Source organism: Mustela nivalis, assembly GCF_964662115.1.
Source record: "Mustela nivalis genome assembly, chromosome: 18".
Lineage (NCBI taxonomy): Eukaryota > Metazoa > Chordata > Mammalia > Carnivora > Mustelidae > Mustela > Mustela nivalis.
This window is the reverse complement of record NC_139037.1, coordinates 31868149-31891880: the sequence shown is the minus strand read 5'-3', so window position 1 is coordinate 31891880 and position 23732 is coordinate 31868149. Positions and strand designations below refer to the sequence as shown.

Genomic DNA, 23732 nt, shown 5'->3' with positions numbered 1-23732 from the left:
TTACTGATTGTCAAAGGGTGTGGTGGTTAACTCTGGTTCCCACAGCTTTCCTGGGCTTTCCTTCCACAGGATGTCTGGGGCGTGTTTCCGGAGCGGGTCTCTGGTTCCCCCTAATACAAAGGTGGCTCACTAAGTGGGACACAGTTGGCCCGGGGTCCCATTGACGAACTGCCCAGGCCTGTTCGCCCTCCTGCCTAGTCTCGGGAAACCTCTGGGGAGTCCGGGGTTGGGCGCGGGGCTGGGCTCCCCGGCCGGGGTCTAAGCGGGGCTGTGGCCCACCCGGCAGGATGGGTGGGCCCATTGCGGGGCGGGGGTTGTGCGCGATGGGTGGGGTGGGTGGGTACAGCGCGGGGGAGGGGCGCCTGAACCCCGGGGCTAGGGCGTGCGGGGCGGGGTTGTCCGGACCGGAGGGGTGTGGCCCGCCGGGCGGGGTGGGTGGGCAGAGCGCGGGGGCGGGGCGCCGGGGCAGAAGGGGCGGGGCCTGAGAGGAGCCGGAGTGGAAGTCCGAGCCTTGAGGGTTGTGCCCAGACCGCAAGGCGGAATTGGGGCGCAGTTGATTGTGCGGTGAGTGCCCCTCTACCCTGCACGGGAGCGCAGGGAGCTGCGCCCGGGACTCGGATACTTGGCTTTTGAGCTGTCCCAGGCGTCGGGCTTGGGCATACCCTGGTTTTCCCTTCGGGAGTCCTGGGGTCTAAATGGAAGGTCGAAGGAAAAGGGGGAGTCTCGAGGTAGCGGAGCCCCCTGGCGGACAGCGGCTACAGAGGATGAGGAGGCTTGGGGGCGTGAGCAGGACTTCCGGGCCCCCTGAAACTTTGACATCTGGAGAGAGGCTGTGTGCTGCGATCCTGACCGGTTTGGAGGGGGAGCCTGCAGAAGGAGAAGTCCCGAGGCACAGGGCTGGCCTGGGAATGATATTTCAGTTCTTAGAGGAAGCCTCCTCAACGCTCCGTTGAGACTCCTCTTTTTGGGCCGCAGTTTCCCCATCTCCATAATGCCTGTGAATGGGTGGGTACAGGTAGCACTGCCTGGGTGGTCTTTAACCCCGCCCACATGGCCTTGTAACTCTTAGGGGAGCCTCCTGCCTCCTTCCTTCCCTTGCCGGGTATGCAGACCTCTGCTCATCCCCATCCCTTCCCACAGGGGCCCACACCGGGGCCTGCCCAGCCTCGCATCCTCTGTGTCTTCTGCCCTGTCCTTTGGTCCGCATGTCGGGGAGCAGCCATCTGGTCCTACTGTTTGCTTTCCAGGAAACTAAAAAGCCTCCCCAAATCTCCTCCCACAGCTGGATCCCTGGCTGTGTGTCTGCTCTTGGTTGTCTCCCTCTTTCTGACCCTGTAGGCTTCTCCTTCGTGTGGCCTTGGTCTCCGCATGGACTGTTCTTGTCTGCCATGTCACCTGCCCCCTGTTGCCTCTGCTCTCCTGTCCCCATCACTATGCCCTTAAGTTTGTTGGTTACTCAGATCCCCTTTGCCAGTTGGGGAGCTGAGGCTGGAGAGGACCCCTATTTAGCCCACCCACCTCCCACCTGGTGCAGGACCCCTCTGGCTGCATATGGTCAGTGATGATGACTTATGGGGATGCCTGTTCATTGTCCTGCAGCTCTCCTTACACTGAGCTAAAATTGATGGCTTGCAGATTTCCACCGCTCAGTACCACTTCTGTCTCCTGGAGCCATGCAGAGTCAATTCACTTTTTTACTCATTCATATGATCTTTATCGATACACTGGGTGAGACACTGGGCTGTAGCAATAAAAAACAAAAAAAGTCCGAATGAAACTCCCCGCCTTAATGGATTTCATATTCTAGAAAGGAGTAGGACAGCAATCAAATAAGTACATACATGATCTATCAGGCAGTGAGAGGTGCTGTGGAGAGAAACAAAGCAGACAACGGGGGTGAGGGCTGGGCTTGGGTATCGCAGGTTTATAAAGCATAGTGAGGGAGGGCCTCTCGGAGGTGGTGACAATGGAACAGAGCCTTGAAGGAGGTGAAGGGTGAGCTATGTGAACATCTGAAGGGAAGGACAGAGCACCTGTGGAGGGAAGAGCACAGAGTCTGTGCAAAGGCCCTCAGGCAGAGGCATGCCCAGTGGGAGCAAGCCCAGCTTGTTCCAGGAACAAGGAGGAGTTCTGTGCGGCTGGAACAGGATGGGTGAGGAGTGTGGGGTGGGGGTGGGGCAGGGGGGTTAGTAGGAGATGAATGCAGAGAGGTAAGGGGTCGGGAAGTGAGGGTCCATTGCCTGGGGCCTTGAAGGCCACTGTGAGGACTTGGGCTTTTACTCCGAGTGCAGTGAGAGCCACTGGAGGACTTTGAAGAGAGGAGTCACCTGGCCGCCATTGCCATTCTGGGGAGAGACCCTGGGGGCTTGTACGCACAGCATAGAGGCCATGGGAAAATATCAGATTTTCCGATTTGGGGTCAAGTTTGAAGGTAGGGTCAGGAGGATTTGGATGTGAGAGAAAGGTGGAGTCGGGGATGACTCGAAGGTTTTTGGCCCCAGAGTCTGGAAGCTTAGAGCTGCCATCTCCTGAAATGGGGGCTGTTTAGGGGGAGGAGCTGGAGTGCTGGTTTGTGCCTACTATGTCTGAGATGCCCGTTAGGGGTCCACGGGAAGGTGCCCAGGGGCAACTGGGAAAGTTTAGTAGGGGGGCTTGGAGCTGGAAATAAAATTTGAGGCTGGCATTTAGAGCCGTAAGAGCAGGTGAACTCACTTAGGGAGAGAGTGGTACAGAGGAGAGAGACCCGACCCAGGAGCTCTGGGGCTCGCAGCAGCCGGAACCAGCCAACGAGACAGACAGACGGAGCGGCCAGTGGGATGGGAGAAGTCAGCGATGGGGTGTCCCCTATGGCAGGGAAGAGCGTGCTGCGAGGGGAGAGAGCCGTTTTGATAGAGATGCCTTTGGCCTAGCCAGCTGGTCGAGGGCTGAGAACCCAGCTGAGACCAGGACAGTCTGGAGGGCTGTGCCTGGAGGGGACACGTAGGAAAGAACGGAGCACAGCAGTACAGATGACCGATGGGATTCCTGCTGTGAAGGGAGGTTGGAGAATTTGGAGTTGGAGCTGCCAGAGGAAGAGAAGGCTCTGGGTGTTGGTGGGAAATGGTCTGAACGGATGATATAGGGGCAAGAAACAGGACTTTAGGGACAATTTTTATGAAATAGGGGATGATTGGTCATCTGTTTTCTCTCATGCCCAATCGAAGCCAAAGCAGGAGAAACTTCAATTGGACATGATGGTGAACTTCCTGAGCTGGTTGTTTGAGGACCACAGCAAGGCCAGGTTCTCCCCCAGGGACGTTCACAGCAAGAAAGGACAATGCCTGCTCAGAGACAGGGTTTTGACCAAATGCATCCTTGGGGATTCTTTCTGCTTTGAGGTTTCTGGAAGGAGGCCAAGGAAGAGTGGGGACTTTCCAGTTGCTGGGGTGGGGGGTGGGGAACAGGGCATCAGCCCTTAGAGCTCGGGCCTGCCGCTCTTTCCTGGTGTCTGCAGATACTTGATGTCACTGGTTGGATGTGTGTGGCTCAAGTCTTTGTCAGTTGCTCCAGATTTGGGGTGTTTGGGAAGGACTCCTGCTTACTCCCAGGTTGTCCCCCGGGGGTGAGCACAACTAGGGGGTGTGTCTCAGGTCCAGGGAGTGTCTCAGTGCAGGTCATGGTGGATGCACAAGACTTTATAGCAGAACTGATGAGAAGGACCTAGTTACTGCCCAGAAGCTTGGTCAACTCCGGCTTCTAGGCGGTCCTTCTGGGATTTCCCCGGGAAGTGGGGTCTGGGTGAATCCAGACCTGCCAGCCCTGTGCCACTCAGCCTTGGCCTTCCTGCTCAAGGCCATGCCTGCTCCACCATGCCTAATGACCTTTGCAGGGGGAGTGTGGTCTAGGTTCTCTGGATATAGAGGAGGGAGGAGCTGTCCATCCTCGGGCATCAGCTAGGTAAGAGGAGCGGGTGTTGTCCGGTCTCGTGAACTTTGCAACATCTTTAATTCCTGGCTGCACGCCTGCCCTCCAGGCATGGGTCAGAGGGAGAGTGCCCACTCCATGTCTGGGCTCTTCCCAGAGGGTGGTGGTTCTTTTCCCCAGGTCCTGGGCAAGAGTGGCAGTGGTGTTGGGGTTTCCACAGCCAAGAGTCATGCCAGGGCCAAGCCCAAGGGTCTTCCTATCTGTCCTGTTCTCCCCTCTCCCATCTCTCCATATCTACCCTCCTGACTTCTCTGCCTGGCTGTGGGCCCAGGGTGGAGGCCTGCCTGGCCAGAGAGAATGGCCCTATAGAAGCTTCTAGATGGGGAATGCCCTCCTGAGCTTCCAGACATGCAGGCAACTTTGCCTTGCCTTGTCTCCTCTCTGGCCAGTCCAAGGCTTCCAACCTGAGTGCTGGCAACAGTCTGAGTTGGAGATGTCTCCTTTCCCTTCCCTTGACTGGCATAGGAGGTCAGGCACAGAATGTTCCAGGCCCTCCCCTTCCTGGGTAGATTTTGACTCATGAGCATTCCCACCGTGCCTCCCCAAGGCTCTGCCCTGTGCCAAGCTTAGGGATGCCAGGATAAATAAGACCCAGGTTTCTACTTGGGCCAAGAAGGGGGAAAGACCCAAAAACAGCAAATAGGAGAGAGACAAAAATCTCCAAGGGCCTTGGTGTCTCTCTCCTCCCTCGAGTAACTCAGAATGTCCCTGTTTTGGAAAAAGAAGGAGGTGTTCCTCTTCTGTTTCCCTTTTGCTTTCACTTTCTCTGGGCACTGCACCCGTCCATATCCCTGGTCCCTGTGACAGTCGCAGCATGGACCCACCTGAGAGACTTTCTCTGCTGCTCGGGGACCCTTCCGGGGCCTGGAGCTCGGAGAAATCAAAAACTTCCCCTCAAACTCCCAGAGCCCAGAGCCTGAAGGCTGAGCCCAGAGTAAGCCACAGGCAGAGACGATGGCATAAGTTGTGTGGTGGTGAGGGAGTGGGAGGGAATTGAGGGCCTGGGCCAGGGGATAGTTGGGAAGGAGGCGGTTTCAACTGGGGTCTGTGCTCCCCCGAGCTTTGAACTGACTTAGTGTGCACTCGGATTTTTGCTTCACCTGGAGAGATGAGATCTTTATAGCAATGTTCTGGTCTGCCCCCTGGGGTCTAGGTGGGTTACCCTAGCAAGCATGGGCTTAGGGGCCCTGTGAGGTATCCCAAATGTGGGGGAATTAAGGGCATAGATTCTGGAATCACACTGCTTGGGTTCAAACCCCAGCTCTACCTCATCTGCCTGGGAATCCTTGTACAAGTCCCTTGGCCTGTCGGTGCCTCAGTTTCTTCATCTGTAAAATGGGTCGATTGCAGCACCTGCTTCAGAGTGGTTGGGCGGGTTGAATGAATTCACATGTGGGAGCGCTTAGACCAATTGGCATCCCTTTGCATGTGCTTAGTAAATATCAGCTGTTACTGGCGAGAGCACAGCCCTCAGCCTGAATCCAGCCAGTAGGGCAGAGCCTGCTCCTAGGGACCCAAAGAGAGTTAATTTCCAGATCCCTTGGGAATCCTTGCTCTGACTATCAGCTCAAGCCTTACCAAGCCTTCTTGAGCCAGGGATGAAGTGTAGATTTGGAAACTAGGAGCCTTGCTTCAAACTCTCTGTCGGACCCCGAGCCCAATTTTTGCCTTTTCTGGGCCTCATTCTGTACTTCTGCACAAGGGGGAGCTTGGAATCCTGGACTGGGTCATGTCCCAGCAGAGCCATGGCCTCTCCTCAGAGTTGGAGTGGGGCTGACTCATCACTCCCCACCCCTGCCCCCACTGCCCCCTGCCTGCCTTCAGAGGAGTCCTGCACTGACCTCACTCTCCTCCCCAGTTTATGAAATGTGTACCCAGGAGGCTTTCCAGGCTCAGAGGAGCCAGCTGGTGGGGCTGCTCGTCTCGGGGTCCCTGGAGGGCTTCGAGAGCATCCTGGACTGGCTGCTTTCCTGGGAAGTCCTCTCCTGGGAAGACTACGAGGGCCTCAGTCTCCTGGGCCAGCCACTCTCACACTTGGCCAGGCGCCTCCTGGACACTGTCTGGAACAAGGGCACTTGGGGCTGTGAACAGCTCATCGCAGCCATCCAGGAGGCCCAGACTGACTACCAGGCTCGGGAGCTGTCCAGCTGCTGGGACCCCCACTCGCCCCACCCAGCCCGGGACCTGCAGAGTCACCGGCCAGCCATCGTCAGGAGACTCCACGGCCACGTGGAGGGCGTGCTGGATCTAGCCTGGGAGCACGGTTTCATCAGCCAGTACGAATGTGATGAAATCCGGTTGCCCATCTTCACGTCCTCCCAGCGGGTAAGGCACTTGGGTCTTGGGTAATCAGAATTCACGGGAAAAGGGTGCTTAGTCACCAGGACGGATTTGTCTTGGGTTGGGGGGCTGGCCTTCCCCCCCAACAAGGTCACCAGGCAGGTAAAAGTTGTTTGGGGCCTGTTCTCTGTGTCTTTGGAGCTTCTCTGTGGAAACTCTCCCTCCTTAATCTTCCGTCTCTTCTCATCTGTGAAACTTCAGTAAGGTTCTCAGGAGAAGTCAGTGACTTGATTCGTGTAACCCTTTCGGCAGTGTCTAGTGCATAGGAGCCACTAGTGATCATTCCCACTGGCCGCCATTAGTTGTGTTACGACGATATTCTGTATGCTTTTTGATGGTCTTAAATTAACAGCTCAACATCAGAATTCATTAAGTTGTATTTGTATTTCATAATTAATTATTACATTATATTTAATAGATAATTTAACATTTAATTGCTACTCGATCATAATGAGCACACTGTGGACCAGTGCTCTTCACTTGTCTATGTTGGATTTCTGATACGCCCTTGCTTTTGGCTGATAGACATTCAGAGCTGGGGTACAACTCCCTCTGAAAACACCATTCCATGAGACGGGAAAAGTGTCTTTAGGGTGGTTTTGAAACTCTTTATTCATTTTACCCTAAGGAGCGACCCTCAGAGCTCTTGAGATACAGATGGAACTGTCACTGACATCCCCTTTATGTACTGGAGAACTGATGCCCAGAACAGTGGTTTGATGGCATGGGAGTCTTGTGTTGGACCTGGTACCTTGACTCCCGTGTTCATTGTTAATGTATGCATTCATTTACTCAGCCAGAATCTATTTTTTTTTTAAGATTATTTATTTATTTATTTGAGAGAGAGTGAGCACAAGTGGGGGGTGGCACAGAAGCAGAGGGAGAAGCAGGCTCCCCAGCTGAGTAGGGAACCTGATGGGAGACTCGATCCCTGGACCTGAGATCATGATCTGAGCCCAAGGTAGACGCTTAGCTGATGGACCCACCCAGGCACTCTGTTGGCCAGAATCTATTTAGATGCTTAGTATGTGCCGGGCTCTTAAAAGCTTCTTGAAATAGACACTAAATAAATACTCGTTGATGGAACACCTCAGTTATTGAATGAATGAATGAATGAATGAATGAATGAAAGAATTGGAATTAAATGGCAGTGTGAGGATGAACCGAACTGGGAATTTTCTAGTTTTTATTTGTCAGTTAAAAAAATGTCTTTGGTGATTAGGTGAGTCTAGGTTGGGACCGATGGGATAAGCCAGCATGTCCTCAAGGCTGTTTGACAGCTGGCTCAAGGGGGCTTCATGTTTACAGAGCGCACGTGCTACGGGCCCCTCTTGTTACTCATCAGTGCACGTGAAACATACAGTTCTACCCTGGGCTCCAGCTCCTCAAGCCTGGCCCTGTGGGGATTCCAGAAAGCATGTTTGTCATTGCACCTGCCCTGGTGTCTTTTGTGATCCCTTGTGGAGAGTGAATCAGCCCCTTTGGGAAGTTCAAGAATTGTGTCTTGTCATCTTTGATCAAGTGTTCAACAGTGTGGTCTGGTGTGGATGCTCTGATGGGTTTAGAGAAGGTAGCCTCGAGCCTAGAGGGGGACAGGACATGCATCGAGGAGGTATTCGGATTGACAAGAAAAGAAAATAGGGTAATCATGGGCCAAAGAAGAAATCATAAAGGAAATCAGAAAATAATTTAGAACCAAACAGTAATGAGAATTTGATTTATAAAAATGTATGGGGTACAGCTAGAGTGGAACGTAGAGGGAAATTTATAACCTTAAATGCTAATGTTAGGAAAGAAGCAAGGCTGCATTTTAATGAGCTAAGACTCCATGTTAAGAAAGGGTTGGGTGGACAGCAAAAGCACCTGTCACTGGGACTGTGCAAAGCATGTGGCAGACAAGACCTCTGAGGGTTTCCCAAGGGACTGGGTGGCCTGAAGGTTTAAGTTTCTGGAATGCCGCTTCTCTCTAAGCTTTTTCTGAGCTTTCTGATTCTTCAACTTGATGGGTTGCCTTCTGTGGCTGAATATCTGATTCATTGTGGCTGGCATTTGTGGTATGTCCAACTGACATACCCCCCCAACCCAGGACTGCTTTGTTTATTCTTCTAAACTGAACTTGTAATTTTCTAGAAGGAGGTGGTTGTCATAGATTGCAGGTTGAGGACTGAGAAAATGCTTCAGTGGAAGAACTAGATGCAGTGTTGCAAGAACTAGATCTAAGTTGTAGAACCAGATCCCTAAAAGACCCAAATGCTACTGTTTGCTGAGTGAGTGCCTACCACGTGCCAGGCACGGTCCATAGCCCTTGAAGGTTGTGATCTCTACACCACACTACAACCTTCTCAGTGTGTCGTGTTGGTTCTACTGTTTCCTAACAATAAAGGAACTGCCCAAACCACCCATCTGGGAAGTGGCTCAGCTAGAGTTCCAATCCAGGCCTGATTGTCCCCAGAGGAAATGCTCTTCTCTTTCTGACATGAAATATGGGAGTTGGGCAGTTGGGTGTAAGAGTTGTTAGCAGACTTGAGGCTATCAAACCAGCAGTCCATCTGACTCATGCACCTGCTCAAGCTTCTAGGCCAGGGTCAGACTGAATAGCTTGACTCTTTTGTGATATTAACTGCAACACCTTTAACTTGGGAAATGGACCCATCACCCACAAAAAGACATAGAATGTTACTAGTACTTTCCTCCACTGCTACCCGTAGCCTGACTTTCGTGTAAAATCATTTCTTTGCTTTTCTTCATAGTTTTGACACCTTATGTAATAATTCTCCAAACAATGTGTTTTGTTTTGAAAAAAGTTCTAGCAAGCACAAGCATAACAGTGTCAAGGAAAGAGATGTCTTGCCTCTCCTACTTGGATGCAGGCTCCCAGGGGCAGGGAAACTGAACAGGGCCTCAGAGACTTGGTCTTGGCTTTACCGTTTGGATGCTTTCTAAGGGTTCCCACTGGGAAGTCAGTGGGCAAGGTCATTGAGTGAGTCCTGAGAGCTGGAGGTTCTGGTAGGGCAGTGATGAGTCAGAGGCCGGATGTTCAGGAATAGTCAGAGGAAGTGGGCTGCTCTGTATGTTCAGTTGTAAGCTTCTCCAAGGCTCTTCCAGCTCCCAGGAATAGGGCCAAGCCAGACACTTCTGAAGGGTGAAGTGGGTGTCCTCAGCTGACCCAGGCCACAAGGGTTGAGAGAAAGAATGATATTAGCCTGTGGTGCAGACTAGCCAAATACAGATAAGGATTAGAGCCAGGTGTGCCTGGACATCTAGGAAATAATTCCCTTGAACATGTGTGACTCTTAAGTCACGTTGCTCCAATCTCCTCCTACTTATGGTTAGAGCCATTATCCTGAGATTTCCCTTCCTAATCCTCTTGTGTTGGTTTTCCTCTGTCCTTAGTCTTCCTTTGTCTTGGTTTATTCTATTGTGGGAGATGGTATCTTCCAGAATCTGTAAAATGAGTATCTGGGAATTCAAATTTTAAGCTTGCACATAGCTACAAGTTTCCTTGCATTTGATCAACATTTTGGTTGGGTATAAAATTCTGGGTTGGTCATTATTTTCCTTCAGAATTTTGAGACTATTACTCTCTTACCTGCTCTCTTTCAAAGGAGAATTGCTAGAATCCCAGAACTCATTTATAACAGAGTTATAACATTTATAACTCTTTCGGGAAGTATGTGACATTTTCTTTTGGCCCTTTGTCATTCTGAAATGTCACAGTGATGTGCCTTGGTGTTTTTCCATTGTACTGGGCACTCAAGGGAGCTTTGGATTTGAAAACTCAATATTCTTCTATGTTCTGGAAGATTTTCTTGATTACTGTGATTTCTTTCTCTTTTTTCTCTTCTCTCTTTATGGAACTACTACTTGAATTTTAGGACTCCTAGACTGATTTCCTAAGTTTCTTCTCTTTCTTGTCCATTTTGTATCTCTGTGTCCCTTTGCGTTAGTTCTTCTATTGTATCTTCCACTTAATCTTTAAACTTTTATACCCTTGTGTTTTTCATTGTTGCTACCATGTTTAATTTGCAAGAGCTATTATAAAATATTTCTTATTATAGCATCGTGTTCTTGTATTATGGATGCAGTTTCTTAGCTTACCCAAGGACCATAAAGATACAGTGGGTTTTTTGTTTGTTTGTTTTTGCTTTGTTTTGTTTTATTTGGTGGGGGACAGATTCTTTCCCACCCCGCATAATAACCTTTTTATCCTACAAGTTGCTTTCCTTTCCCCACTTATTTGGCCTTGATCTCCCACATGAGATGCTTTCTTTGGGCATATGACGCTCCTTAGTTGGCCGCTCATGACTGAAATAGACTCCCTAAAACTTACCGGAAACTCAGAGCCTATAGGTGAAACCTATCTACCTTGCATTTCACTGTAGACGTTTAGGAAGTGATGGTATTTGTATCTTTAGACATTCCTCCTAGGCTGGTCTGACTGCCAGAGTTGTGGGAGCCCAGTGAGTAAGAGGGCTGGCCAGTGATTGTGGTGGAGAGAGGTCTCTGTGTTCAGCACTCATTGTGCACATGGTCATTTAAACCTTCTTTTGAGGGCATTGCTGCCCACCTCCTTTATTGTGCTTGCTGCCTCCCAGTCTGGGGGCCCTGTTTTAGCCTTTCCAGATATAAATCTCCATATTCTGCCACAGCAGGGCAGGGACAGTTGCTGTTGGCTTGGAGTGAGTCAGGGGAACAAGAGATCTGTTTTTGTTTTTGTGTTTTTAAAAGATTTTATTTGTTTATTTGACAGAGAGAGATCACAAGTAGGCAGAGAGGTAGTCAGAGGGAGAGGGGGAAGGAGGGGATCCCTATTTGGGGCTCGATCCCAGGACCCTGAGATCATGACCCGAGCTGAAGGCAGAGGCTTAACCCAATGAGGCACACAGGCACCCAAGAGATCTATTTTATAAACCATGTTGACTCAACCCTCCCTACTTGAATCATTTCCTTTGGTTCTGGAGGTACCCGATGCTCTTAATTTCAGAGATCTTTATAAAGTCTGAGATACATGTTGTGTGGTTTTCAACTTGCCCACTGTTGACTTGGGATCTGGCTTTCTGGGTTCTTCTAAATCCATTACTAGTCATTCCTTTGGCAAGTCCTTGAATGCATTCTCTGTGCCAGGCACTCTTCTAGGTGTTGAGGAAACAGCAGTGAGCAAAACAGACAACAATCCTCGTCCTGGAGATGCTCATGTCCCAGTGCAGGGCGATGGACAATAAGCAAAAGGAAGCAAATGACAGGGTACATTGGAAAGTGATGGATGTGCAATAGAAAATAAGTAGAGTCGGTCTGGGGCTTGGAAGTTAGACGGAGTGGAGGTAGTGATGGCAATTTTAGATAGAGTGGTCGGGGAGTTCTAAAGAAGGTGATATTTGAGCAAAGGCTTGAAGGAAGTGAAGGAAGGGGTCATGTGGACAGCTGGAAAAAGGGCATTCCAGGCAGAGGGGACAGCCCCAGCAAAGGCCTAGATGTGGGAGCATGCTTAATGTTTCCAGAAACCCTGAGGCTGGTATTCTGAGTGGAATAAGCAGGGGAAGGTCAGAGAAGTTAAGCAGGATCCCGAGGGTCACAGACAGCACTTTAGTCTGTTTGGAGCCTTATAGGTTATTGTTAACCTTGGGCTTTTACTCTGAGAAAATGAGGGACATGCTGGGACATTTGTAATAGGAGAGGTATGATCAGCCTTTTAAAGAATGACACTCAGCCTGTGGTGTTGAGAATAGATTCTGGGGACAGGGACAGAAGCAGGGACACCAGTTGGGCAGCATTTGCTGTTTTCTAGGTGGGCACTGATGGTGGCTTGGACAGTAGCATAGAGGAGGGGACAGGAAAGGCTGGGCTCTCTAGCTGCATATCCACTGGGGTAGACACTGGCCACATGTGGCTATTGAGCACTTGAAATGTGGCCATGGGATTGGGAGTTGTGGTCCGTGATGGGGATTCTGCTCCAAAGACCTAATATGAAAGAAAGAATGTAAAATATCTCAGTAATTTTTTTATATTGATTACATGTTGAAATGGTAATATTCTGGCTTTATTTGGCTAAATAAAATATATGATTGAAATGGATTACATTGGTTTTTACTTTAAAATAATATGGATACTAGAAGATCCAACATTACAAATACATCTCACATTTGTGTATACCCTCTGGGCAGCGAGCGTTCTACTTCTGTTGTGCTGTTCTGGATACGTGTTTGTGCTTAAGTCAACAGGATTTGTTGGGCGAATTGTAGGGGAGAGGCTTCCAGGGCGATTCTGGAAGTCTGGAGCAGAGTAGCTGGAAGGGTGGCATTGACTTTAGCTTGGGAAGGAGGAAGGCTGTAGGTTTGCAGGTGGGTGTAGACGAGGAGTGTAATTGCGGATATGTTAAGTCGGAGGTGTTTTGGGGACATCTAAGTGGAGATGGTGGGCAGGCAATTTCGGGTTGCGTGTCCAAGGTTCAGGGGAGCAGGTGAGGTTGGAGATGGAAATGTGAGCGTCGTGCTTAGGGATGGGATGCCAAGCCTCGTGTCTCCATGCAATCACCTGTCTTCCAGATGAGTTCTCGCTTCCAGAATTGTTTTTCCTATCCTTGCAGGTTTATAGGTTTATGGCTTTTTTTTCTTTAAGTTGTTCCTTTTTAGTGGGAGCCAGATCGGGTATATGTGTGCTCTAGTGTTCGCTTCATCACGCAGCATCTAGTGACTTCTTTAAACTTGTCTTGCTGGTTGGGGGTTTTTCTGTCCTCTAACTGTGGTGGAAAGGAGATACCTATGAAACTCTACTGATCAGTAGAAACCTTCCCACACCATCTCCACCCGTCTTTCTAGAAAGATACTTTTTTTATGTTATTTTGCTTTCCCCATAGGCAAGGAGGCTCCTCGATCTTGCCACAGTGAAGGCGAATGGGTTGGCTGCCTTCCTTCTACGTCATGTTCAGAAATTGCCAGTCTCGTTGGCCCTGCCTTTTGAAGGTATATACTTATATGTTCTTCTCCGTTCATCAGAGGGGGAAAGAAAGGCTGTACAGAGTCCTGATTAAGAGCAGAACTCTGGAGTGAGACATGCCTTTAGAATTTCACTTCCTGGCTGTGTGGGCCTCCTTAGGACTCAGTTTCCTGATTTCAAGGGTAACACCCGCCACTAGGATTGAAAGGATTACCATGTGTAATATTAGCGTTAGCTTTTATTACTTTCTGAGCGGGACAGTGATAACTGAGCTTCACTAGCCAAACTCTTATGATCTGTGCTGCAAAGTGTACATTTTGAGATAGGGCTATTATCTCTTGATTTCTGCAATTTAGCTACTCACTATCAGAAACTGCAGGACCCAGCTGATTTAGATAATGTGGTATCTCTCCTTGCACACAGCCACCAACCCAACCCAGGATGGGAGGGGCTCGGATCCCACAGCTGGAACCTGGCAGACATCCTTGCAAGGTGCTTTATTTATGGTATCTGTCCTTGACAGCAACCTTGAGAAATCAGTGTCATTTTTTCCAATTTACGGATGTGAAAACTGGGGCAAGGAGGAGGGGGTTGAGGTGGGGAGGATGGCTCTGTTTTTAAACCGTCTTCACCGCTGCTTCCCTTTTCCTTGGGAGAAGAGAGATCGTCCATTGTAAAGAGCAGGCATGAGCCTTGTATGTCTTGTTCCCCTGTCACCATAGGGATTGGTCCTTGGCAGTGAGGGCCCCTGAGCTGTGGGTGGTGCTAGCAGAGAGATTTACTACTCTGAGCTCTACCCTCTGGGTGGCAAGCATTGCCTGAAGGAAGGATGGCTAGAAGCCAGTGCTTGGCGCCTCGATGTGCACCATTTCCCTGAGAACAGGGCACAGACGTCAGTTTCCAGCCAAGGCTGCATGGCACAGAGCACGGTTCCCTGGGTTGGGCCTTGGTTAATGTCCGCTGTTGATATCACACGTCGTAACTCTGTGACATGGTGTAAGATTCCCGAGGGTGACCAATCTGAGGTTGACAATTGACCCGTGTTTAAAATGAAAGATCCTTGTTTTTCTGGAGAATTTTATATTGGTGGTATCTGGAGAACCTGTGTTAGAGCTCAGGGTATTAGAAAAGAAGGTGTATATTTTATGTTATCTATGTTCTGTTCTCTTGGTATATCCAGAGGGCTTTAAGAGCAATGATGTTCATCAGCTCTGGGCACAGAAGATGAAACCGAAACAGGAGACAACTGCTTTGGAGGACCATGAATAGAGCGTCAGTATGCTAAGTGTGCTCTGGGAGAATTACTTGTTAGTTTTTGAGTTGAGAACAAGGGCGCCGATCTTTGTTCGGGAGCAGTGAAGCCGTGATGCCCCAAGGTCCCCCCACCCTGGGGGCCCTGGCTTACCACTTCCCCATTCCCTGAAAGGGGAACCGACTCCTGATACAGAAAGTAGTTTGCTCACGTTGGTTATTAGGATGGTAAAGGAAAAGCAGCAGCCTTGTGGACACACCCCATGTGCAAGCAGGTTGCCGAGGGTTAAGCGAAGAGGATGGGGAAGTGAATCTTGATCAAGGACTCTTGTCCAAGTGCTTGACCCCGGCACCCCACTGACCCTGACACCAAACAGTGCTAGGTCCACCTGGATTGTCGAGGATAAAATCCTTGTCTCTTTAGTTTAATCACAAAGTAAGGTAACATACTCACAGATCCCGAGGATTGGGACATGGTACTCCTGTGATACCTACCAAACCCATCAGTGTCATGATAACAAACACCATCTTTCAAGAGTTTACCATATGTCAGACTTTGCTCAATTCTACTGTATCTTGTGTCCTCCTGTAACAATCCTTCAAGCTGTGGATTGTCCCTAATTTTGGAGATAAGTATACTGAGAAGGGGAAGGTTAAGTGGCTTACACAAGGTAATGAGGGAGCCAGCTTTCAAACCCAGGCATATCTGACTTCAGAAACTGGGCTGCCGGGCTCTTATACCTTGTGCTTTTCTTTAGAAAGATGCAGCTGAGGTTGAATGGTGAAGAGGCTTCTCGAAGGCCATCCTAACCAATTCGGCAGGACAGGCATCAGCAGGCAGGTCCTCTGACCCCAGCCTGATGCTCATTCTAATCTACAGCCTTTTAAAAGATTTTAAAAGATTTTTAAAAGATTTTATTTAAAAATAAAGAGAGAGAAAGATCACAAGTAGGCAGAGAGGCAGTGAGGGGAAAGCAGGCCCCCTGCTGAGCAGGGACCCCCCCCCCCACCCAGCCCCGATGCGGGGCTCAATCCCAGGACCCTGAGATTGTGACCTGAGCCAAAGGCAGAGGCTTAACCCACTGAGCCACCCAGGCGCCCCTAATCTACAGCTCTTCCTGATGTCAGTAGTAATAATAATACCACTAGCAAATATCTTTGGAGTACTGGGTTGGATGCTAAATGAAGCACTTGACATGAATTATCTTCATTGCTCCATGTAAACCCTATAAGGTAGGGACCCCCATTTTCCCACTTCAAGCCTGGGGGTGGGTGAGAGGATTCCCAGCCTTAGGAAGGTTATGCAACTGTCATCAAAGCCCATAGCTTGTGATTGCAGAAGCCGGGGCTGGCACATGCCGGCTCTTCTCTCCATGTATAACATCACATGCCCTTGTGCAGCCCTCTCTCTGCCAGAGCCCATCCTCCCCACTGTCCTACCTCATCAGCCTCTTCTTTGGTCTTCCAGATGCCGCCTGTAAGAAGTACATGTCCAAGCTGAGGACCACGATATCTGCTCAGTCTCGCTTTCTGAGCACCTACGATGGGGCAGAGAATCTTTGCCTGGAGGAAATATACACAGAGAATGTTCTGGAAATCCGGACAGAGCGGGGCCCGGCCGGACTCCCACAGAAGAGCCCTGTGACGCTGGGCCTGGAGGAGCTCTTCGGCACCCGTGGCCACCTCAATGAAGAGGCAGACACTGTGCTGGTTGTGGGCGAGGCGGGCAGCGGCAAGAGCACGCTGCTACAGCAGATGCACCTGTTGTGGGCCTCAGGGCGCGACTTCCAGGAATTTCTCTTCGTCTTCCCATTCAGCTGCCGACAGCTGCAGTGTGTGGCCAAGCCGCTGTCTGTGCAGACGCTGCTCTTTGAACACTGCTGCTGGCCTGACGTTGGCCAACAGGAGGTCTTCCAGTTCCTCCTTGACCACCCCAACCGTGTCCTCTTAACTTTCGATGGCTTTGACGAGTTCAAGTTCAGGTTCTCAGATCGTGAACGCCACTGCTCTCCGACCGACCCCACCTCTGTCCAGAATCTGCTGTTCAACCTTCTGCAGGGCAACTTGCTCAAGAACGCACACAAGGTGCTGACCAGCCGTCCAGATGCGGTGTCCGCACTGCTCAGGAAGTACCTGCGTTTGGAACTCCACCTCAAGGGCTTCTCGGAAGAGGGCATCGAGCTGTACCTGAGGAAGTGCCACCGTGAGCCGGGGGTGGCCGACCGCCTTGTCCGCCTGCTCAAAGCGACCTCACCCCTGCATGGGTTGTGCCACCTTCCTGTTGTCTCGTGGATGGTGTCCAAATGCCACCAGGAACTGTTGTTGCATGGTGGTGGGTCCCCAAAGACCACCACGGATCTGTACCTGCTGATCCTGCAGCATTTTCTGCTGCATGCCTCCCCACCAGACTCGGTGCCCTGCGGGCTGGCACCCGGCCTGCTTCAAGGCAGGCTCCCCTCCCTCCTGCACCTGGGCTGGCTGGCTGTCTGGGGCCTGGGCACATGCTGCTACGTGTTCTCAGACAAGCAGCTCCAGGCAGCACACATCGACAGCGAGGACATTTCCCTTGGCTTCCTGGTGCATGCCAAGAGTGTTGTGCAGGGGGGCACAGCCCCCCTGGAATTCCTGCACATCACCTTCCAGTGTTTTTTTGCAGCCTTGTACCTTGTGCTTAGTGCTGACCTGTCGCCGTCCTTGCTCAGACAACTCTTCAGTTGTCACGGGCCACGCAGCTCGCTGCTGGCCCGGCTGCTGCCCTCCATGTGCGTGCCACGCTCAGAGCACCAGGAGGGCAGCACGGCCGCTTTGCTGCAAGAGGCTGAGCCCCACAACCTCCAGATCACAGCAGCCTTCCTGGCGGGGCTGCTGTCCCGGGAGCACCAGGGCCTGCTGGCTGGGAGCCAGGTGTCCGAGAAGGCCCTGCTCCAGCGCCAGGCCTGCGCCCGCAGCTGTCTGTCCCGTAGCCTCCACAAGTACTTCCACTCCATCCCTCCGGCCGTGCCGGGGGAGGCCAAGAGCATGCATGCCATGCCTGGGTTCATATGGCTCATCCGGAGCCTGTACGAGATGCAGGAGGAACGGCTGGCCCGAGAGGCCGTGCGGGGGCTCAAGGTCGGGCACCTGAAGCTGACGTTTTGCGGCGTGGGCCCCGCGGAGTGTGCTGCCCTGGCGTTTGTGCTGCGGCACCTCCGGCGTCCCGTGGCCCTGCAGCTGGACCACAACTCTGTAGGGGATGTTGGTGTGGAGCAGCTGCTGCCTTGCCTCAACGTCTGCAAGGCTCTATAGTGAGTGTTGCTCGGCGGCACTGGCTAGGTGTGGGGGAGTGCCGGTGCTGAGGTGCATTGTGGGAGCTCCGCACTGGGCCCTGGGAGTCTGGGCCCCACCACCCCTTCTAAGCAACTCCAGCCCAGCCCCTTCCCCAGTCTGGGCCTTAGTTTCACAGTGATGATGACCCCATGTTTATGGAGTGTCCTGCCTGTCAGGCGCTGTGTTACTCACTTCCTACAGTTAATTCCTTTCATCTCGGTGAACACCCTGGGCCGTCTACCCATTATCCTCTGTATGAGGCCCAGAGAAGCAAAGTCCTTGGTCTACCATGACACCGGAGATGGCAGGGCTGGTTTGAACAGATCACATCTTTCCCGTGACAAGTCCTTACTCCCCATAAGCAGCCTGCCCCAGGGATAGATTTTGGGGGCTCCACGAGAACCTTGAAGTGACACGTCGAGTTTTGCATAGTATGTGTGAGTTATTAGGAGCCACCCACAATTTAGAGGTGACTGAGACCCCATGAGAGATTTTGAGATCACAATGAGATGCGAATGTTGGGATCCAAGAGCTGGAAGGGGCTGCAGAATGGCACCTGCCTTTTTATCCCTCAAGTGGTGTGGCACCCCCGTGAGATGATGCCATCATCTGTACTGCTTCTGGACCCCCGTCTGGAAGTGGGAGGTTCCCCCTTCAGAACATCTGTCTGTTTCAGCCCCCACAGGGCCTCTCTCCACATCTAGGGGCAGGTGCACACAGAGGGCATGCCCAGGTCTGGCAGCCAGGAGGCTGCAGGCTCCCCCACTTTCCTCCCTGCCTTGAAAGGGCATGTCCTGCTCCCTATTTAAAACCTCCGAGAAAGCAGAAGTGGTAGCTTAACGTTAAAATCGACTCACAGCCTTCTGGGGTTTTCGGTCTATCCCACATGACGTTAATTTGACCCTAAGCAAGGGAGGGACATACCTCCCCTTGAATATATTAGGATGGCATACCTTCCCTGAGCCAAAGCAGCCAGGTTTTCTTTTTCTCTGGAGCAAACATAGGCATATCAGTTAGAAACTATGGTGGCCTGTGTTATCCCTAACATAGGGTCCATGCTCTTAAGTTTATAAATATAAGGTAATAATCACACAATATGTAGCATATTTTGTAAGTGAACATGTATATTATAGATGGTATATGTTAAAAATATATCAGGAAGAAATAGTCGACACATTTAAATTGAGTGATTTACAGAAAGTTTAATAAAGGGACTGTTTTCAGAGGCTTGGGCAGCAATTAGGAGGAGCCTAAAGGGATACAGCAAGGTCCTGGGGCCAGTGACTGTGGGGTGGGGGTAGGGATGGAACTGTCACCCTCTGTAGGCCTGGAGAAGGAGGTGTGGAGAAGGAGAAGGAGGTGCGGAGAAGGAGAAGCAGGTGTGGAGAAGGCTCTCTGATAGGAGTAGAGGCTATAGAAAGCTGGGAGAATGGGGCCTTGTCCTTTCTTCCTCTTTCTGCCCATGCCTTGACCACCCAACCTGGAGTTGGGTGACTGCTGCTGTCATCCGTGGGCATCATCAGCTCCTCAGGACCGAGAGCCAGGTAGAGAGGGAAAGTGGATCTGGCCAGGCAAATGAAGATGATTCTGTTTCCCCAGAAAGGAGGAATCCCCATATGTTCACTCAAGAAGTCTGAGGCCTGTCTGTGGGAGTCATTTTCCTGACAAAATATGAACATTTTTTGGGATGGTGGAACTGTCATTCTCAAAGGGGTCCTCAAACCCCAAGAGGTCAGGAACCACTGGCCTGGTTGATCCTTATAGACCAGTCCACCCATAGAATGAGTGGATCCCCTCTTTTCTCAGTTAAGGAAAGCCCATGTCCCTCCTGGGATGTGTCAAAGGGCTGAGGGGAAGCTCAAGGTCTATCTCTATTTTCAGAGGAAGGTGAGGAAGGTCTGGTTCCAGTGCTCAGCCTATAGGTGCAGAGGAGCTTCTGGAAATGCAGATTCTAGGACCTGTCCCCGGTGATTCTCATTCTGTGGGTCTAGGGTGGTCTGTAGGAACCAGCTTGATTTTCCATGAACCATAAAAGACCTTGACCAAGTTCTACTGCTCTTTACTCTCTGTACCGAAACTGCCAGCGTGCGTGGGAGGAGAAAGGATGAGAAGGTTGCTGCTTGGGCCTTTCCTGTGTGTGTGTGTGTGTGTGTGTGCACGTGTGTGTGCAGAGAGAGACAGAGACAGAGGCTAGTGGACGGGGGTGGGTGGGTTCCTCTCCCCCATAGCCACACTGTCTCTCTCCCACTGGAAATGTTTCCATGCCAACAGAAACGCTCAGCCTCCAGGAAACGTGTCTACAAAGTGTCCCCATCTAGGTTTCTTTCGACCCTGGCTCTGACTCCCGGCTGCGGGCTTTCACGGTTTTTTTTGGCTGTGACCCACCGTGAAGGAGAAGGTACAAGCAGGCACACAGCCATCTAAAAGTGAAACAAAAACTTCACAAAATGGCTTTCCTGTGTAAACCCGGATACATTTCTGCCCTCTTCTGTTCTTTTTCCCTTTTAATAAAAATGCTGCTAGACCTTCAGAGTTGATTTTATGACCCACCAACGGGTCATGACCTGCAGCCTGAAAATCGGGACTCTAGAAGCCCATATAGAAGGCATGAGGGGGAGAGAAACACGTGATGTCGTGCTCAGGGGTGGGCTTTGGGACAAGACTTACCCCACGGAGCCCTGATGCTTTAGGCGCTGAGTGACCTTTGCGTGGTCACTCCCCTTGTCTGTGCCTCAGTTTCCTTCCCCTGAATAGACATCATAATAGTACCTACACAGCGAGCTTTCCTGAGGATTAAATACCTTTACTTTTGGGAAGTGCTTAGGTGAGCGCCCACGCATGAGTTGTCCTGGTTATAGGGAAGCTTCTACCTGTTGTGGGTGCTCCCAGGAATTTACATGCACTGTCTCTTTAAACCTGACCTCCACATCCAGGTGGGGCTGGGAATGCCATCCTCCCTTTTAATTTTTTTTTTTAAAGATTTTATTTATTTATTCGACAGACAGAGATCACAAGTAGGCAGAGAGGCAGGCAGAGAGAGAGAGGAGTAAGCAGGCTCCCTGCTGAGCAGAGAGCCCGATGCGGGGCTCGATCCCAGGACCCCGGGATCATGACGTGAGCTGAAGGCAGAGGCTTTAACCCACTGAGCCACCCAGGTGCCATCCTCTCCCTTTTACAGAGGAAGGGAACAGCAAATAGCCCGGAAATGGCTGCTAAGGATCCGAATTTCCACTGAGAGATCCCAGAGCCCAGGTCCTTAACCTTTACGTTAGGGTCTCCGGGATCTGCCTGAAGATGGGGATCATGGGCACAGCTGTTACCATACACAGGTTCTGGGGCCCCACCGTCACCCCCACCCAGGGGAGGGAGGGGTCTGAAAGTCTGCATTCTAGAGATGCTTTCTGAAGATCTGGTGATCAGGCGAGTTGGGGGGGGGGGTACTGTCCTCCAGTACCCTTCTCGGGGTAGGCGCTGGCTAGCTCCCACCACACCCCACCCACCTTGGAAACTTCTGGAACCTTCCTTTCGTGAGGCCACTATGGAGATCATTTCTGTGTTAAAGAGCTGAAAACAGTGCCTCAGGCAAGGCCAGTGACCACTTCCTCCAGGGTCCCAGTGTTCTTTAACAGGGGCTATGGGTGCCCAGCTTGCTGCGCCGACCCCACCCAGGGCCTGACGTCGGCACCCTGATCAGGGATGGGGCTTTTCCCAGTTCTGGGGTGCTCAGGGCTTGCTGTGTTTCCCAGAAACTGGCCAGACACCAGCATTTTTGGGCCTGAGTGAAAATCTCTTTGGGGGGGAGGGGTTCTTGCTTCTTTGATTTTTCCTCATCTGCTCCCTTTTCAGATTTATTTATTTTGTCTTTTCTTCAGCTTGCGGGATAACAACATCTCAGACCGAGGCGTCTGCAAACTCGTGGAGCGAGCCCTGCACTGTGAGCAGCTGCAGAAGTTAGCGTAAGTCGGGCTTGGGCTGGGGACATCGGTCGGGGCCTTGTGCCCGCAGCCACGCTGTAGGTTATGCCACAGCGACAGTGGCTGTGAGCTATGAGCTGTGGCCGGGGGTGTCCGCCTGGTCAGAGGGTGCGGGCGGCTCCTGTGCAGAGGGAAACGGCCACCCTGGGCTTGGGTGGTCACTGACCACTGTGCTTTGTCACCACGGCTCCTCTTTTTCGGAACCTTCCAGACTCTTTAACAACAAACTGACCGATGGCTGTGCACCCTCCATGGCCAGGCTCCTCTCGTGCAAGCGGAACTTCCTGGCGTTAAGGTGAGCCCGGGCCTTTCCTAGTCCCTGGAAACTGCCTTTCTTCTGCCCAGCTGAGCCCGCTTGTTCTGGTCTTGGCCCCGGCTTGGCCTCTGTTGGGCTGGCGATCTCCCGGCTACAGACAGGGCCAGTGTGCCCTCGGAGCAGAGTTTTGCCAATGCTCTGACCTCCCCAGCAAATTCCAGACTGGCTCTGCTGAGGGCTTCCTGACCTTTGACCTTTAGCCCCCCGGGGCTGAAGAGGGTTCCTTCCCTCTGTCCAAGAGTGTGATGAGCTCTCTGGGGTTACAGAGCTGTGGGCAGAGACGTGCACAAGTCCTCTGTCATCATGGTGGTGGCAGCCAGTCATCCAAAAGCTCTCAGAAGGTCCTGTCAGCGCTTGGTGGGTGCCGGCTTTGTACTCCAGTCCCTGACGTCTGCATTTCTGCTGCTCTTGGTCCTCCTGGCTGGCTAACTGGAGTCTCTCTCCCGAGACCATGAAATCTCCTCTCCTGCTGGCCGCTGGCTTGACCTGGCTTTGCTTTCTCTCTCTTTCTCTGGGAATGCCTTGCCTCCTGGATTTATGCGGCTGTGAAGGAAGGCAAAGCCAAGAATTGCTTTCATCCGTTCTTTGTACGGCCTGGGCTGGGTGTGGGGAATGGGAGCTGCCATTTTAAAATTGCTAACTGTGGAGTTCATACTCAGGAGTTCATGCTCAGGCCGGGCTACAGAGGCCAAGCCCAGAGGGGCCTTTCTGTATAAAGGATTCTCTTCTGCCACCACCACCTGCTCCCGGAGACTTAGAATCCAGAGACCTGCTGTGGCCAGAGGCCAGGGAGGGCTGTGGGGTAGCGGGAAGGTGTTACATGCAAACTTGATGCCTGGGTTCTGGGCTAGAATAGCAGGAGAGTGGAGAGCATGGGGCTCTGGAATGAGACCAACCGAGGTCTGGGTCCGGGGTCCCTGAGATTCGAATCCTCATTTGCTGTATGACCTTGGGTCTGCCCAGTGTCTCTGTGACTGTTTCCCCTTCTGTAAAATGTGGATAATAATGACAGCCTCCTCATAGGTTGTTATGATGATGAAATAAGTTAACATATGTAGAAAGCTGACAGAATAGAGTCAATACTTCAAGTAGTGAGCTCAGTGGTTAAAAGATGGAGTATCATCGCGAAAGTTCTCCGTATGTATGTCCATCGGTAGTTCAGGCCTCTGAGGAGGGATTAGATGTGCCAGGAGCAGCAGGGGAGGGTGCTGGGGGAGGCTGGGAGAGTCAGCAGACCACAGGGCAGGTCTGGCCCTGAGTGAGGGGGAGAGAGAGGGAAAGAGGGCTGGGAGGAAGTGTCCTGGCTTTCCGTGCAGTTCTAAGAGCAAAGATGGCGGCGGCCAATCCTCCCGCCGAGTTTGCCCAATGGGTCTCAGGTCTCCCCGTCACTGGCTGGGAGCCACCTGTGGGAAGCGGGCCTTGGTACAGACGCGACCTTGGGTTTCCCAGCCCAGCAGCAGGGCCCTTAGTTACAGGGCCTGTGGTCAGAGGTGTAAGAGGCTACCACGCTCCTTCTCGAAGGGGGTGATGCTGCCTTCCCTACGGCACTGTGAGCTACAGTGGCTTCATAGGTCTGAAAGTTCTCTTGAAAGAGGAAAGTGTCTTATTAACTCCAGGAAGCCTGGGCTTGTGAGCAAGAGTTCTGGGGC

At 51.6% G+C, this 23732-nt stretch overlaps 1 protein-coding gene across 5 annotated transcripts in view; it reads left to right on the top strand.

Moving 5' to 3' along the window:
* The first annotated feature begins 462 nt into the window (after positions 1-462).
* The window catches only part of NOD2 (nucleotide binding oligomerization domain containing 2), a 35224-nt gene continuing 11954 nt past the window's right edge, over positions 463-23732 (top strand). For 2 of the 5 annotated variants that reach the window (XM_082712178.1, XM_082712180.1), the window contains exons 1-7: positions 482-564; positions 5822-6288; positions 13157-13262; positions 13660-13728; positions 15956-17771; positions 21666-21749; positions 21979-22062. In XM_082712178.1, coding sequence (XP_082568304.1) covers positions 5830-6288; positions 13157-13262; positions 13660-13728; positions 15956-17771; positions 21666-21749; positions 21979-22062 — 2618 coding nt within the window. In that variant the 5' untranslated portion in view covers positions 482-564; positions 5822-5829. Of the gene's footprint in view, positions 565-5821; positions 6289-13156; positions 13263-13659; positions 13729-15955; positions 17772-21665; positions 21750-21978; positions 22063-23732 lie in introns of all 5 variants that reach the window. The other 3 variants (XM_082712179.1, XM_082712181.1, XM_082712182.1) reach the window with 3 other exon arrangements.